Here is an 18676-nt window from a genome sequence, read left to right as displayed (position 1 = left end):
CTTAAATGTAAATGAGAAAAAGCATGCGACTGAAGCAGACAGAGTAATTTATAATGAGCGGAAATCTGTCAGGCCAGGAATACTAAAAAAAACCCAGAGTGTAACACTGAACTCATTTGGAAATGAATGAAATAACAGACTTTCAAGTATCAGGTCAGGCTCGAAATGGGAGGAGAGGACAAAGGTCACCTGTGATGGATCCTCATGGTCAGCACAAAGCAAATCAATACATGTTTAAATCTTCAAATAAAATTCAGACTTTTTTTTTTTTTTTTCCCTAAAGGCAGGAGCCTGACTCTCTGAGGCACAAAATTAACTGCAAGAATCTCAACTGTTTGTTTACCTCTCCTTGAGGTGTTCAGCAGGTGCTGGGAAAGGCTTAAGCTTTTCCACAGATAACTAGGAAATCCAGTAAAACAAGAGGAGGATGGGTAAGACTTTGATCCTCTTGCATTATTGTGTGAGTAAATGACTGGTTAATGCAAAAGAGTAAAGCCTTCTCTCGATCCACAGTATTCCTCAAGGAATTTCCTCATCTGAAGCTATCAGGCCAAAGGGACCACTTTTGTCCATGCCAAGCTTGGCACATCCATAGAACATTTCTGAGCATAACTCCCTAATCCTCTTGGCAGCAGTTGCTCCTACAAGGTCAGTCTCCCCAGCCTATAAGGTGCCTTTCCAAATTAAGCTGTTATTTTCCCTTATTAAACTTCATATTTGAGCTAAAGCAGTGACACTGATTCAGTTAAACCATCGCTGTCTCCAACTCTTTGTCCACAGCAGAGTGACCAGAAACCTTCTGGAGACCCAGACGTCTGGTCAGTCCGGCTCCAACAAGGCAACGTGTTGGAACTAAGGGAGACACTACTTTATTTCAGCAACATTTCCAGCTCTGGGGATGGCAATGTGAGTGATTCTTCCCAGTTGAGATTTCATCTGCAGTAATAACAACGTGTGTCCCATACTGAAGAAACTCAGGAGCATCTCCAAGAGCAGCATGTTCTGCTCACTATGAGCCACCTCTTGGGTGCATGCTGACCCAAAAAAGGACTTTCAGCCTGTTCTGTTGGGGATGGGGATGTTTGTACCCAAGATGAGCTATTATTCACCAACCCTGATGGAAATCGGTGGAGATAAGGAGAAAAATCAGCTCTCCATCTATATGAGCAAGCACTCACTGGGTAAGAAATCTGCCGGAGCAACTTCAGCTGAGTATGGTTTAATTGAAAGGAAATCTTAAGTGTTGTGCAAAGAAAACGGAACAAAACACATACGGAAGGAGCTGAATCTAAAAGCAGATAGTAGATTTCTTTCCTCTCTTACACTCTGAGCAAACAGTGTTCAAGGAGGTTGGACAATCTGTTTGCCAGCTAAAGCATGCAGGGCTCCAAGAGCAATGTAACAGAAAATTATGTGCCCCTTTTTGTCAAGCCCAGGCCCAAGTCCACAATGGGGTGCTCGTCTAAATGAAAAACCACAGCAGCACCAATCGAGGCCAGCCCGAGAATGCCTTGCATGAGATGGGACAGTGCCGGGGAGCAAAGAAAGAGGATGCAGATGGTGTAAAATGAGCATGAAGCCAAGGACAAGGACGAACATGGCTTCACAATTCCTTCCTCTTCCAATTAATATTCAAGGATACTCCCAACACCAACAATTTTGGATACCTCTGTGGCCATCTGACCACCTCCCCAGCCACAAAGCTTCAGTGGCCACAACATAGTGTGGGGTGGTGCCTTCAACTCTCATTTGTAATTGATTTTAAGGATTAGCTTGGGATGCAGGATGTCATTGTACCACTTAGGGTCATCCTATCAGGCAGAAGAAAATGCCAAGGGGGTTTATAAATTGCTTTTCTGAGGCACATCCGTGCTTTTCTGAGGCACATCTTCCCTCCTGCAGAACCCAATGTGGCAGGGTATAGGAAGGGAAGGAGAAAAAGCCGCTTTTCTGGTTGATGTGCTATATCCCAGTGGCAGTATTTGCTGAATTACCACTTTTCTCCACCTCTGGAGAGGCATAACCAGTGGGGTAGAGCTAAAGTCTGATTGCAGGGTGGAAACAACATACATTCCCCCAGCCCCAGAGCTGCCAGATGAACTAGCTGTGTTTGTGTGCATTTATTTGTATATATTCTTCTTCTTCCATAAAACAAATTACAATTAGACTTAACTGCATCTGATCAAACAGTAGATGAAAAAGGACATGATAGAAGATATGCACTCAAAACACCTGTCTCAATATGACTGGTATCCTAGAAAAGTGATTCTTTTGAAGACAAATGAAAACCAAAATTGATACTCATAAAAATGTTTGAGATTTGAGCTTCTTGAAATTAGATATGCTCTATCAGAACTGTAGGTAAAGACCTGTTTTTGCCAACAATAACTGAGCATACTAGCAGAAAAGTAAATTATGAGACACTCAGTCCTCTATTAACCCATCTTCAAGCCAAGAGCAACCTTCTTAGGCCAGAATTCATGTCATCAAACACAACTTTCCAGTTGATTCCTGACGATATATCAGCCATGTCAGCACAATTACCCATGTCGTCCATCCCTCCCTGCCATGCAGCACGACGTGAGCACAACAAAGCCTTTTTTAAACCTTTCTTGTTGCAGGGCATCCTCAGGTTTCTCTTTGAAATATTAATTCCACACCTCCCTTGGTGGCCCAGGTTAGGTGAGCAGCAGCAGATGCAATGTGGGGACAGGCTACCCTTTCCCTTAATTTTTGCAGTTTGTACGTTTCCCCATAGGAAAAAATAAAAAAGCAAACACAACATTCAGGTCAAGATTTTCATAAGTCCCAGTGTTAAGTCTCCGAACAGGTGGCCTGATTTGCAAAAGTACTAAGAAAGCAGTATTTCCCCTTGCCCTAAAAAAGCAGGGCCTTATGCTCAGCCCTTTGGAGAATCAGGTTATTCAGGGGTCTCAGTCTTATTTTGCCTTCGAGTTTCATCCTCCTCTAGTGCAGGCTCAGTGCTGACTCCTGAGTCCAACCTCATCAAGCTGCATGTGTCAGGCCAGGTCTAACAAAACCCTAAAAGAGTATCACAGTATCACAGTATGTTTGGGATTGGAAGGGACCTCAAAAGATCATCTAGTCCAATCCCCCTGCTGGAGCAGGAACGCCTAGGTGAGGTTGCACAGGAACATGTCCAGGTGGGTTTTGAATGTCTCCAGAGAAGGAGACTCCACAATCTTCCTGGGCAGCCTGTTCCAGTGTTCTGTCACCCTTACTGAGAAGAAGTTTTTTCTCAAATTTAAGTGGAACCTCTTGTGTTCCAGCTTGATCCCATTACCCCTTGTCCTATCATTGTTTGCCACCGAGAAGAGCCTGGCTCCATCCTCATGGCACTCACCCTTTATATATTTATGAACATTAGTAAGGCCCCAGTTAACTCCAAAATCCTGACTGCATCTTGATGAGCATCAACTGCTATAATTAATTGCATCTTTGGTGCTCAAAAAAAAAACCCACAACAAAAACAAACTCCTTTCTTATCAGCTTTTGAAGGAGTTTCACTGCTGGAAACAGTATTACTATGTATTTCCGAATTGCTTTGCACAAGATACTCTATAAATCTTCATGAAATACTATGGGAAATGGAGCGCTGATGGCTTTTGTAACTGAAACTACAAAGATCAATATTTTTTGAAGTATTTTAATTTGTCTTTTTTCTATAAAAACTGCATAATTGTGAGTAACAATATGAGATGTTACATAAAGAAAAAACTACCACATCCTAAACTGAGCAACCTCATAGTGCAGAGCATGGCAGCATATAGTCCCCAATTCAGTACAGCTTTTAAACCTAGGCTTAAGGTTATTTAAGCCAATGCTTAAGAGCCTAGCAGGGACCGAACTCATTTCCCAGCCACAGACCCAAACTTTTAAATCCTCACTGGCTCCCAGACTCCCCAGGAGATGAAGAAAAGCCAGCTCAGACCCAAAAGATGAGTCAGGATTAACACAGGGATTCAGTGTCTCTCCCAAGCAACAGAGATCTTCCACACCCAGGTGGGATTACAGAGGACAAGAGCACATGAAACTCATTTGGCTATATACTGAAGAACAAATCATATATAAAGGATCAAATTCTGCAACAGCACAAGGCAGGTCCTGCTTTATGTCCCTGCCCATCAGCTCAGTCCCAACATGGGGTGAATCAGACTTAATGTTTTGTGCAAACTCCTCCAACACTGTTTCAATTGAAAAAGGCTTAAGGTGAGATTTACGTTTTGCCAGACAAGCTCCTGCTACAACCACTGGCAAGATACTTGCATGCATTAAAACATCACAGACACTAAATCATGAAGCGTGGCACATTTCTTTTTACAGACAACTAAGCATTTATTTGAAAAGGACTTGTGCCATCCTAAGATTTTAATTCAGCTCCTGTTTGACTGAGAAGAGCCTCACCTCACTTCTGTGCTGCCATAATACCACGCACTGACACGTCGATATAAGTCACATTTACCAAAAAAAATATTTCATAATACTTATTAAAAAATGGACGGAGCTTTCTCCCACCTTGCTAGCTACTCGTGCTTGTCCTCTCTTTGCACCAGGAGCAGCTCCTGGTGACAGAAGAAGTGCTGAAGATGACAACGCCACAGGCAACGAATATGTAACAGAAATAAATTACAAGGACCCTGTTTCTGAATGAATGTGCTCAAGAAAAGAGAAAATCTGTGACGAAAGCCTAAGTTTTATAAAACATAGCTAATTTGCTAAATTGTCTCAGAACAGACTGTTGTTTGTTTTGGTTTTTTTTTTTTTTAAGATTTCCATAGAGATACCAATGTTCCTCACATAAAGCACTCTAAAAGCCAATAATATAAAATCTGCTGCTTTCACCCCTCACCAAGACACCCAACACTCTTGATCTATGCTGGTCTTCCAGACATTGGAGATGAAAATCCAACCTTTTGGCTGTCTAGTTGCAAAAGACTGGTGTCCAGTTCTTGCTATTCTTGCTATTTCCAGGTTTGCATGTGACTTTTTTTTTTTTTTTTCCTTTCAGCTGCCAACAAATTTTCAACCATATGATATGCCACAGATCTTGTGGTTTGGATTTCCTCCAGCACTTCACTAACATCTGCCAAATTCCTGTTAAATCCGACACTGGTTGATGAGCGCTTTTTGATGGTGTGAAACTTAATGTGAGTAACTAGTGGAAGATTGGGAGCAATTAAATTTTAATCAGAGATAAGTTCCGTTTTCAGCTGTGTGAGCTATCTCTAGTGCCTAAATAGCTAATATCTGTAATAATACAAGGAGAACCCCTTGTAATCAGCAGCACTGAGCAGCAGAAAGGGAGAAAAGGAATAGCTTAAGAAGTCCCTTTCCCAGGAAAGCTGTCCACTGTATAAATATAATAACCCGTGCAGCCTTGCTCTCTGTATCCCAAATCATTACACAGTTGCAGTGGGCTCAAGGCTTTCCCACTGCTCTTCTGAGTTCAAAAGTCTCCTGTTGTTAACCTAGAGACTTATTTTTGCATGTGCTCTGTTAGCAAGCAGAGCTCAGCGCAGGTCCAATCGGAAAAATTACCCCCTAAACACAAGAAGTTGGCAGCTGAAGCTCCAGGAAGCATTTGGAGAAGAAGCAGAAGGATCCCTGCAAAAGGCACTTTTTGGTAGAAAATCTTGGTTGGAAGGCAGCCACGTGATCCGGCCCGGGCTTTGGGCAAGCAAAAAATCTAGCAGTGGGCCCCCCGGCCTCAGGAGACTACAACAGGAAGGGAAGAGATAACAGAAACTTTATTTTTTAAATTTCTTTACAAGTGAAAATATCCTCAGCAGCCTCAGCATGTGCAGCTTGGGGAAGCTGGCAAAACAGCTGGGTAGATCTGAGCGCTAATTCATCCATTTTCCTCTCTGTTAATGACTATGGACAATGGGAAATCAGGAGATGCAGAAAACGCGCGTTTTTTACAGATGTACAGACAGATTTTCTGCACCTCATCTAGTAATTTTTTTATGCCTCTGCACAGTTAGTGTGAAGCACCACCAAATTATCATCAAGATACTTTTACCCTCCCTTTCTGCTGGGGTGGCAAATGGTTAGAGGTGTCAAAGGCAAAAGTAAATGTGTCTTTTAGCAGAGAAAAGGAAGATTCAGCAAAACTAAAATCAAAATGAATTAGTTATCCCTATTGCTGTCTCCAGAGGCTGTTCTGACTTGCACAGTCTCTCCTGGATTCCAGTTATCTATTTTCCCCCCCAAAAACACTTTGTAGGGTAAGAGAAAAAATCTTCATAAAATGTGCGTGCAGGTACAAAACAGTTGTCTTTTTTTAGTTAATGGCAGATTTTAAGGCCCCGAAACTGTGGGCTGAGAACAAAGAGACAACATCTTCACTTAATAAAGAAAATAAAATCCCAACACTTCTTCCAGGTGAAATTAGCTATGTCTGTATTCAATCTCTAGCACGCAGTGAATATCATAGTCCCCAAAAACCATGGCAACCAGAAAATTTGAGCAACGTTGTTTTATTTTGTTTGTTTGTTTGGTTTTTTAAATACTTCTTTACAAGGCGGAGACTCCTGCTTTGGTTTTTAAGATGAAAGTGTGGCAGTGAGGAGGCTCCAAGCCAGAATGTGGTCAACTAGATGAGTCGCACATGAGGTGTCTGGATAGGCCCTCTTCTTTATTTTTTTTTTTCCACAGTGCTACATAACTGTCTTTTCCCTGTAATTTTTTACCTTTTTCCACTTAAAGACAAGGTGAAATACCATCAAAGCAAAGCAGAGCAACAACCTACAGCAGGGCAAGAGCCGAGAGAGAGCAGCATTTACAGCTCTTTCCCTGCAGCAAGGTTAGAGATTATTGCCATTTAAATCCACTTCCACCTTGCAATTTCTACCATTTCCTACTATTTTTCAGCCCAGCATATTAAAAACCAAGATGCCAGAGACCAGGTTTGACTTGAAGCCCATCTCTTTCTGCTTGGGAATTACATCATTTTTCAAGGCAATGAATATCTTCCTGTGGACAAAATTAAGTCCAATACAACCAACTTCTGCTCTGACATTATTGAAACGTGGTCACAATCAGAGTAGAAAGTCAAATGAGAAACCCAAGCACTAAAGTGATTTCATACATGAAGGTTGAAAAGCTCTACAGATCTGAACCCATCCTTCTAAGGATGGATGCCCTGCAATATATTACGGTCTGTGCACTCTCAAATCTGCAAATTTTAGCTATACTCATAATTTTAAATGGATCATGTACCATGCTTCCTTCTGCTGCAGCTTAAATCTCACTATGTGATTAGCTCATCCTGTAATACCATGCTTTGCATAACAGCGGCGTTGTGAACAAATCCCGAGAAAAGAAATAAAAGGACAAAAGCAGTGTTGAGGGATGCAGCCTCAATAACAACGCTGTGGTTCTCCTGTGCTTGGGGCTGTGGCTGTAACCGAATGAATTACCTTTCCTTTGGAAAAGTGTCTACAGAAAACTCAGAGCTATTTCATCAATATTAGCTTATTTAAAGATTTAAGCAGCAAATTCTATGTATGCTGTACTTTGCCAGGCACTACTACCCTCAGGACACTGAGAGCAGAGCCCAGGCTGCAACCTAGCCCTGCCTGCAAAATTGCAAATCATTTCCAAGTCTCATTAAAAAAAAAAATAGATTTCCCCCTTTTTTTCCAGTGTGTAAACAAACAATAACTCTCTGAAAATCAGAGATCAAAGGGAAGATCAAAGAGTGTAGGCAGCTAGATCATTATGTATCCCAGCTGGGGCAAGAGTTTAAGCCTCCAGAGCTTACTTGCCAAGTTATTTTAGAGTGACGCCAAGAGAGCTGTGCCCTCCGAAGTTTCCTGGCACAGGAAGTGTTGAGAGGCAAAGCAAGGAGGCTTCCAGGGCTGCGGGAGGGATGTCGAGGCTGCAGGAGCCACCAGATACACAGGCAGTTAGTTAATTCAAGTGCAATTATGGTCAATAAAAGCTGCTTGTAACTTACAACTCTTTGGTGTAGGAGTCCAAGAGATGCTGGTTTATATACTGGAGTCCTGTGAGAAGTGAGGATTTTGGGGCACAGGCTGTTTTTGTGACACATCCAAATAATAACTCGGAAGCTGAGGTGTGAGGAGTGGCTGACACGCCAGAAGGCTGTGCTGCCATCCAGCAAGACCTGAACAGGCTGGAGAGTTGGGCAGGGAAAAAATTAATGAAATATAACAAGGGCAAGTGTAGAGTCTTGCATCTGGGTAGGAACAACCCCAGGTTCCAGTATAAGTTGGGGAATGACCTATTAGAGAGCAGCATAGGGGAAAGGGACCTGGGGGTCCTGGTGGACAGCAGGATGACCATGAGCCAGCACTGTGCCCTTGTGGCCAGGAAGGCCAATGGCATCCTGGGGTGGATTAGAAGGGGGGTGGTTATTAGGTCGAGAGAGGTTCTCCTTCCCCTCTACTCTGCCCTGGTGAGACCACATGTGGAATATTGTGTCCAGTTCTGGGCCCCTCAGTTCAAGAAGGACAGGGAACTGCTGGAGAGAGTGCAGCGCAGGTCAACAAAGATGACTAAGGGAGTGGAGCATCTCCCTTGTGAGGAAAGGCTGGGGGAGCTGGGGCTCTTTAGCTTGGAGGAGAGGAGACTGACGGGTGACCTCATTAATGTTTACAGATTTAGAAAGGGTGAGTGTCACAAGGATGGAGCCAGGCTCTTCTCAGTGACAACCAATGATAAGACAAGGGGCAATGGGTACAAACTGGAACACAAAAGGTCCCACTTAAATTTGAGAAGAAACTTCTTCTCAGTGAAGGTAACAGAGCACTGGAACAGGCTGCCCAGGGAGGTTGTGGAGTCTTCTACTCTAGAGACATTCAAAACCTGACTGGACACATTCCTGTGTAACCTCATCTAGGTGTTTCTGCTCCAGCAGGGGGACTGGACTAGATGATCTTTCGAGGTCTCTTCCAATCCCTAATGTTCTGTGATTCTGTGATTCTGTGTTTGCAGAACACTAGAGAATCATAGAATGTTTTGGGTGGGAAGGGACATGAAAGCTCATCTAATTCAAACCCCTGCCATAAGCAGGGACATCTTCACTCAGATTAGGTCGCTCAAAGCTCTGTCCAGTCTGGCCTGGGATGTCTCCAGGGATGGGGCAACCACCACTGCTCTGGGCAGCCTGTTCATAACCACCCTCATAGGAAGAATTTGAATTTCTTCCTTATTAATGCTTGGTCTTGCCCCATCCTACCATCCTCGAAATCAGGAGATACTTCAAACGCTGCCAGAAATTACAGCTTAGCCCCTTCACAAGTACCACTGGCCAAGCACCCAGAGTAAAATCCCATTTTCTGAAACTTGTGGCTACAACCTTTCCTCATCCTGCATCGACCTCTGGGCCCCAGGACTGAGAAACCATTTTGGAAAGGAAAATCACCTCAAAAAAAACCAACCTTCATGTTTGGAAATATTCAAAGATACAGTTTGGGTGGGTGGGAGAACCTTCCTTGCTCAATTCCTCTGTCCCTGCTACTCACTAACACTCGCGCTGCCGAGTGCGATCTGTACTAATGAGCTGTTCGCACAGCTCTTTGTTTTCTCCTGTGTTGCCTTTCCTCCCAAGTTTTTTCTTCTTTTCCACTTCTACTCGATTTTTGCAAGACTTGTAGCTTCGAGCCAGCACCACAGACTGCAAATGGAGCTAAAATGCTTTGCACTAACATGCTTTCCACATTCCCATGCCGGCATTTTCTTAAAACCCAAACCACACCTCTGGGAGTGTGTTTTCTGGATCTAATTTGTAATTGTCTGTGCAAACAAAACAGAAGGAATGTACTAATTTCACTAGCAATGGATTGCAAAATTCAATGTAGGTCATTTCAGTCATCGTAATTTCCATTCTGTATTTGGGCAAGTTTGTTACTGAGGCACTGCCCATTACCACAACGGTTTTTGTTGCTTTCTGTTAATTTGTACCTTTTTTAATGCTTTGCATTTCCAGCTCTTCATCAAAAGAGAAAAAAAGGCAGAACAGATTTAACTTAGACTTTGGGAGTATGCCATTTCATAAACTTCTCCCCAAAGAGCTCCAGCTAATTAAACAAATAATGGCAAAATACAGTGTCAACCCTGTCAGCTCATATACGAAATATCTACACCAAGCTGCAGTTATTTAACCAAACACAATGCGGAGAAGCAGTGCGCTTTAAAGATGAGCAAAAACTTCAGGCAATGGTGGGGCACATACATTTTAAAGTGGATTATGGAGGGGCCAAGGACTGTAAAGATCCCTGCCCGTGGCTTAGGGAGCCAGTAACACAGCTATGCCAATCAGAAAGGGCCAGGAGCTGAAGATTTCGGTAACAGCTCTGACAAGGAGACTTCAACAGATTTAACAAATGGAAAAGGATGCCATGCTGCTCTAGACATTGGGCTTGAGCTCCATGTTAATGCCAAGAGGGGATGTCAGGAGTGGTTAACAATGCTGAAGGAAATATCTGGATTTTTGCTGTTAAACCACAGCAACTCGGTGCAAAAGCTGGGGAAAAGCAAGCAGGTAGGAACACGTGCCTGGGGATATATGGAATATAAATGGAATATAAATGTGATTAGTCCACACATACTTTCTGGAGGGGGTTAAAGCCTCACCTGTCCAAAGCTAAAGGACTGTAAACCTCTCTATATGTTATAATAAAAGCATTCTTTAAAACCCCATTTTTTTCCTTGCCATCTTGCTTTCTTCCCCTCTAAATCCCATAGCCTGCATCCTCTCTCTGCCCAAACCATGCTCCTGCCTTTACCCTCAGGTACCTCTCCCACTGACCCCATCCTGGGAGCTCATCACTCTTTCCTCTTCCTCTTTATAACACATTCCTCCAGTGTAAAACACCCTTCCATCTCGTCTCACACCGTATTTAATTTGCTGGAGTGAGTGACACTTTCCAGGCCAGGCGCCTGTGCTTCTCGATGGATTTTACTATCAGGTGCAGTTCAATGAGGTAGAACATGAATTATGACAGCCTTTCCCAGGAAATGTAATATTAACTTTCCCAAAAATGAAGGGTCAAAGAATCCATCATGCAAGGTTTGAGCAAAAAGGGAGAAAAAGTGGCTGTGCTGATCACAGCAGAACTGTGCTGAGCTCCCAGCCACCTCATCCTCCCTTTCCCCGGCTGCTTCGTGCCTTGGCAGCTGTATTAACAGGAAAACACTTTGGAAAGGAGAAGCTCGGTTCAGAACATTCCTTTGGGAGGGATGCCAAGAGCCTTCCTTGTTTATTTTGCTTGTTTGGTAAACATTTTTATAATCCTCATCAATACAGTCTGCATAGAGCGTATTTTTAAAGAAATAATCAGCATGGACATCAGTGTCTTGCTTGTGACTCCAGCCTTTTCTTTGATTCCATATGCTAAATTTGCTATTTGTTGCCATTTTACTTCACTACTTGTGTTGGGTTCTACTTGATCGTAGGCTCTTAGTGAATCAACCTAATGTTAATCGAACCAGAAGGTATCTAAATCACACCATAGACACCAGAACTGGAAATGGCCAAGGAAATAGGAATTAGGGGTGAATGCTCTGTTTACAGAATCAAAACACATTAAGGTACGAGAAGGCTGAGAAATTCTTCACTGAATGTGCCTGCTAAAAGCATTCCGTTTGCTTCTGCCAGATTCCAGTGCTGGGTCCATATCCCTACTGCTGAGTAATTTTAAAGTTCATTAAACAAATTCTTTCAATTGTTTGGTTTTCCCACATTTTCTGTACGAATCCTTCCTAAATTCAAGCTTTGCCTCAAAATGTGAGCTATGACCTGTGGAAGCTCTAATCAAAATGGTGCATTAACTTCACTCCCCCTGCCCCTTAAATTCTTCAATGTACAGAACCCAGTTTGCATAGTTATGATCACAAAATATTAACATAGTGTACCTTTTCCTTAGCAACAGCTATAGCATCGGGGGAATGCCGCCCATAATAATGCAGCTTGATCTAGAAACACAATGAAATATGAATAAGGTTGCAACACTTCAGGGGCACAGAGGATTCCATGGCATGAATTTAGGAACCTCATCTTCTTTTTACTCTCCAACACAGGTATTTTTAAAAGAAGATTTATGGGCACATATTCCTTTTTATTCCAGAAAATGAAACATAATTGTTTACTCAGTAACACTATTATTTTTGCTGCATGTTTACTACTCAATTTGTGGGTATAATACATCCATGCATGCACACACATCTGCACAAAGCAAAATTCTTCATCAAATAAAAGACAAAACCTGGACTTGGAGAAAATCTAAAGGAGAGACTGCCATGACCACATCCATCATTGTCACAATTTTTTAACGAAGCAAGCGCCAACAACTTTCTCCAAAACTACATCTGCAAAAAGGGCAGCATCCTCAGCTAGGTGAGGGCAAAGTTTTCTCCTTGCCCCAAGTTTAGCTGGTTCTCTCCATCCCTGAAAGCTCCTTGGCCAACAGCCCCATGGTCTGGCTTGCACCCTCATGCATGCTGGCCCTCTAACCCTTAAAATTATATTTAATTGACCTTAATACCTCTTCCCAAAGGCAATTGAGATCTTTTAAATACTGCTTCTTGCAAGTTTTCAAGGAGAATGAACAACACTGAGCCAATGTGAAGGCAATAACAAACCATTTGGAGCTAGAGGATAGCAGTCCTTTTCTTCTGAGCAAATATTGCACATATCAAGCCAAATTTACCTGGCTGAAAGACTTAAATTATGAGGCCTCTTACGAGGGAGCCAAATTACAATCTTAGCAACGGGACTCCATAATGTTTATCTGTTAATCAGCATTTAGACTGCATTTATTAAGGCTGGGATTTCCAAAAGTGCCTTTCAAGAGCAGGGTACCCAATTCATGGGGATATATCTCCCTCTGAATGGATAATATCCCACAACCAGAATAACTCTTTAAAAAACAACAAACAAAGGGGAGCATCAAAATTCAACAATCTGGTTTAAGGAAATTCAAGGGCCAAAGTGGGCTCTAAACCAAATGTTTTAGAAGGCATCAGACCACTGACTTTGGGGTGGAAATCTCACATTTGCAACAATTTCTGATTCAACCCAAGATGATTCCAAGAGTTGAGTGCTGTGACATTCAGAGTTGTAAAATAAAAACCACAGAAAATGAAAAAAAATTACAAAAAATATTTTCCAGGAGAAGATGCGATAGAGGTAATATGATATTCTACCACTGTTAATATTTTAGCATACATACCACTCAGAAAACCAAGTCACAAGTCTAGGAAACATTAATATTCTGTTAGGTAAACATAACCATCCACTGGCTAGTCTTAAAACAATTATGTATTAGCAATGGGAAACTCTATCATCAGACACTAAGAAGTCATGTACTATTATAAATGGTGTTAAATGGATAATTTTTCATCTGTCCTTTCAGGTAATGATGACATACTTCATCACATACGTCGAGGAGCACTTCTACAGATAGGCACCGTACAATGTAACACCAGAGAATTATAGAATCACAGAATCATAGAATCATTTTGGTTGGTAGAGACCCTCAAGATCGAGTCCAACCATGGAAGATGCCACATACGGCAAAGGACGCAAGCGGCGGCGGGCATACGTCTTAGGAAAGCAGCAGACCTGAAATGTGATTTATTTGCCTTCTTCTCCTGTTACAAAAATATAAATATACCAGGCATTTTTTGTGCATCCCCGAAATGATATGGAATTAATACCAGATGACGAAATGGATCGTGTACCAAGAGGGGAAAAGTTACAGTAAAAACTCCTTCCCATTAATGGGACCATTCATTCAGATGGCCACTATTCCACAGGGAAGCTGGACATAAATTATGGATTTGAAATCTAGTTATAGACAATTATATCTGACATAATGAAGTTATAATGGAAGGAGTTTGCACGTTGTTTGGTTATTAAGTGGCCATTTCTTGTCCCTGCACCAGGTGCAATGGTGATAGGCCATACAAATCATCCAGAAGAAATGCCAAAATCAGCTCCCTTACTGATAAAGCACAACACATGTTTATTAATTTAACAGCTTGTCTTACGTCTCCCCCATCTGTTCATTTAAAACAGTTATTTGCCCTATAAATATTTCAGAAAGAGAAGTGTAGCCAAAAATTAGTCTGGCAGAAAAGGGGAAGGAATAAGGAAAAAAACCAAACCAAAACAAAGAAGTTTGAGCAGGGTTTCATGCTGGATGCAGCACCATGCTCTTTCTTCCTCACATTGAACTGGTTCTACAGCTTTTTTTTTTCAGCCCCATTTAGTGTGGATTAGTGGTGCTTGAGGGTGCTGGCCCTGCTTTCCAGCTGTTGCTGCTGTCAGGAAGGTGAAATCTTCAACTACTGATGATGAATGGCAAAACTCGGTACAGTGGAAAATGAAACCCGTTGTCAAAACAACCTCCTGGGTGGACGTCTATGTCCGTTCTGAGCTTATCAGGTCCTATGGTAGCTTCAAACAGTCTACAAAAATCACATTTCAAGGCATCTTTAAATCAAAGTTCATGCTGATTTCCAAAGAAAACCTCTCACACCATCCTTTCATTGCTATTTATTTCTAGAACTGGGGACCAATAACTCATTTTGCTTACTAATCTACATTTTGAAAATGCACTGACTTCAAGGGTAATGATCTCCAAGAGAACTTCAACTTTGTAGGAAACCTTTGCAAAACATCCAAAACTTGCACCAGGAGTGCAGAGCTTGGGCTGTTCAGCTTTAAATGCCAGGCATATATTTCATGTTTAATGTAATTCCACATATAGACACTAAAATCTACTCCTATAAAGCTTCATAAATAGTTTTAGTATGTGGATCCAATGAGTTCAATTTGCTGTGGTTTAGTACCTGGCAGAATTTGACTCCAAACTCTATATTGCTATATATGATAATTCCATAAAATCTCTTTTCTAAACCAGAGTATAATTATCATCCTCATCTGTGGAACTCCTTGTTATAGTCAGTAACCAGCCATTCATTTTTAGAACATAGGTTTGATCCTCAGTCTATGAGATCAGCCCTTGAGGTCTCAGCTACCTCTGGAATTATTCTGCATACGGAAGGAGTAAATGGTTCTGTAAAAATCACGTCATTGCATCTGGGTCGTTAGACTGAGTGGAGGTGTAAAAACAATAGCTGATTGCTTCATATGTGGAACGAATTTTCAAGCACCCTCAAATTAAAAAAGGGGTAGGGAATAAAAAGTGTCGTGATAAAAAATGCCGATTCATGGCCTGATTTCTATTAAGTGACTCACAGTGTCATTACTGTGTTACTATCCAGAGCAGTGGCTCATAGTAATTACCCTGTAATGTATGATGACACTAATGTACCAGTAAACTACTAGAGTTTATGCTCTATTCACTACTAGTATCAGGACTCTGAAAGGCAGGTAAAAATGCCCTGCAATGCATAAAAAATGTGTGTAAATGTCACCAGCAATACAATTTTTAAAAAGGAGAAGGAAAAGACAGTTACAAATAAATCCACCAGCACAGAACTGCATAGAGCCACAGCAGCACTAAATCTGTATTGTTTTTTTAATATTGTTTTTAAAATTGTTTTTTTAATATAGGAAGGCAAGATGTTTTTATATCACTACCCTGGTCCCATTTCCATTAAAATTGTAAAGTGTCATCTTCTTTTTGCCACTCTAAGCGCAACATTGACCAGCACCAGCTCAGTGCAAGGGGGAATATGGAAGGGAAACCAAGAGCATCAAGGCAACAGCAGTAGTGGTTTACGTTGACCGTGGCAATACTGATCTAGGTGGCAAATTTTACTGCAAAACTGGAGGTTTTCAACTGACTTAGAAGCAGCTAACAATCCCAAAAGTGCTGAATTGCACGGTAATTCACCCAAAGCTGAATGGAGGTTGTGGACTACCAGGAGTCTGCACGTGATCGGCGCAACTCCTATGGCCAGATTTGGAGAGAGGATTGTGAATTGGGCCCAAGCTCAGTCACCCAGCACAAGGCTCCACCTTGGAGAGATGCAAGAGGAACAACCAAGGAATAACTGTGCTGAGGCTGCTACTGTGCAGCAAGAATCAACCCCTCAATTTTTGTTACGGCATCAGCTAAGAAAATGCACATTACACTTACAGGAGAAAAAACCCAGCAAATATTTACTTGATCAAGTTACAGATCCAGCCACCTGGACGCTGATGGAAAAGCTCACTCAAAATTATGGAGCCTTTCAAGCCAAGAGCTTTAACAGTACATTTTCCTTTAGCCCACAAAGTCCTTGGGCGATTTGGAGGAGCAGGGATATGCTTGCCGTTGCAGCTGCAATGCACCAACACAAAGGTTCTTCTGCCTCCCGGAATATGAGAGATGGATAACAACATGAAATTTAGAAGACAGTTTTCTCCATATGACATAATGATGGTGTGCCTATCCAGATTAATTGTTCATTAACATGTATTTTTCAGCTGTGAGCACTTAGAGATAACACAGGCGCACACAAATGTACTCACAGCTGGGGCAGAATGGTGACAATCACTGTCGAAGTCAACCCTGAACTCTTCCTGCAGCTGTAGCACCCTTTGGAGGAGATGAGAAAGGAAAAACACCAAACCTAAGCTATGGTGCATCTCCCTGCTACCACGATTCAGCTGTCCTCTTTCTATAGATTCATAAAATGGGGTTGGAAGTGACCTTCCAAGCTCATCTAGTCCAAGCCCCTGCCATGAGCAGAGACATCTTCCCCCAGATCAGGTTGCTCAGAGGCCAATCTGGCCTGGAATGTCTCCAGGGATGGGGCATCTACCACTTTTCCTCCCATTCTCTTCTTCCACAACATTCCTTGTTTGGTATTTGTACACATTTCTGGAGCTGAACAAGAAATCCCTCCAGATCTCTGTTTGCTTTTAACTTAAAGACATTGCTATTATCCATTCCAAGAAGGTAATTTTGAAATCTGATCTGAATAGTGACAACCTAATTAGAAGGACCAAAGAGAGGTGTAGAAGTCTGCACCAGTACGGATGCTTGCTCTGGTCCCAGGGGGCACAAACTGGGGGTTCATTCAACACAACCAGGGGAGGGATCCTCCAAACAGGGCTGAGAAATCAAGGGCCCATGTTTCTATCACTTCACTTGCACCATTTGACAGAGGCACCTATCTCAGGCAACTTTGCTGCAGAAGCTCTATGAGCAAACAAACGATCAACGCTCCTGCTTATGGCTGGTCTGCAACGCATATGCAAGGAGCCTTCATCACTCACCCTTGGATGGCGGTCTCTCCAGGTCTGAATCGAGGTGGATTGGTGGGGCCATGTAGGAAACCTGTCCGTGGTGAGCCTGCCCTGTGGACAAACAAGTGGTTTAGTGTTTCCTACAGAGATGTCTCAGGGCTATCATTAAACATACAGCATTTTTACAGCACCAGATTCAAAACAGGTTGGCAAGTATTTTGTTTCATTGTGCACTTTTTATAGTGAACTTCCATTTTGTGGATATACCTGAAGAGAAGTTGAACTATCTCTTTTGCTTTTTCCATGCAGACATAGGTACTACGCTGAACTTTAGTCATACCAGATACTGTTTTGTGGAACTCAGTGTTGCTTTCACCCGAGTGGAAGCTATTTGTTTCCCAACAGCACTGTACAGTTTTCCCACTTACTAAAGACCCAGTTCTTCTCCAGTAATTTGGAATAACTCTATCGAGAAACTTTTATTTATAATAAAAACATGTTGTTGTAATTCATCTATTTACTGTAACAATTTACAGGGTTGTTAATCTCTTTTTCTAAGCCCAGAAAGTTAATGACACATAGATTATGGTAACAGCTAGAGTAACCTTCCTGTTTCAAGTAATATTTGTGCTGCAGTAAAAGACGTTGATTCCTCTTATGAGGCACATTACAAATAATTAATATGGCTCCCTGTTGACACTTGCTGTTGTTGCTCCAAGCAATTCCCAAGTGAGCATCACAGGCAGTGGTATAGTCTTTGGGCTTCTCTGTAACGACATCCAGAAATACCATGAGCACGGTATGCTGGTGCACATAATATGTTCAGAACATCTCTTCAGGGGGATAAAATATTAATGGGAAAGGGGGGGCAGGGAAGAAAGAAGTGTGTCTGAATGGGCAGGATATATTTACCACTCTATGCTGAGGCTGACTCAGGTAATTTGCATTATTAGCCGTTACAACAACTGGACATTATTCAGGTTTAAAATCTACTGACACATCATAAATTCTGCATTTGTTTTTAAGTGCTTTAACATGGGAAATCTGCTTCAGGCAAACCCATAGCTAATGACAAGCTATCCTGCTTTCCTTTTCTCGTTCACATGTTATAAATCCATTTGATGTCATTAGTGAGCACAAGTCATCATTTAATAGCTGCTCTGTTCTGCAGCAGAAACAGGCAGACACTCATTGCTAACACGCCTTTTTCTTTTTTTAAAAAAAGCTTATTTTATCACTTCATCTTCTTGGGACCAGGTGATCCCAAATACAAAAAAAGAATGATTCTGCAGGTTTAAAGGGCTAGGCTGGAGTAAAGATCCAGACACAATATATTAAAGACCACAAAACATCTGTGAGTTTGTTTAGACATTTATTACAAGTCAGTAATAACTACAGAAGTTTATGAATGTTTTATAAAAGCTTTTACCTAATATGGAGGAAGCAGCAGCATCAAATGCTCTCCTGTGATAAATGAAACAA

General features: G+C 41.9%; 1 protein-coding gene across 17 annotated transcripts in view; it reads right to left on the bottom strand.

Moving 5' to 3' along the window:
• ADGRL3 (adhesion G protein-coupled receptor L3) overlaps positions 1–18676 on the bottom strand; it is a gene marked incomplete at its 3' end in the record, with an annotated part of 226145 nt that overhangs the window by 79215 nt on the left and 128254 nt on the right. For all 17 annotated transcript variants that reach the window (XM_080343264.1, XM_080343265.1, XM_080343267.1 and 14 more), the window contains one exon: positions 17225–17305. In XM_080343264.1, the coding sequence (XP_080199390.1) occupies positions 17225–17305 (81 nt within the window). The remainder of the gene's footprint in view (positions 1–17224; positions 17306–18676) is intronic.

The sequence above is a fragment of the Nesoenas mayeri genome, assembly GCF_963082525.1.
Source record: "Nesoenas mayeri genome assembly, chromosome: 4".
Lineage (NCBI taxonomy): Eukaryota > Metazoa > Chordata > Aves > Columbiformes > Columbidae > Nesoenas > Nesoenas mayeri.
The sequence above is the reverse complement of the archived record's forward strand: the minus strand, read 5'-3'. Positions and strand labels throughout refer to the sequence as shown.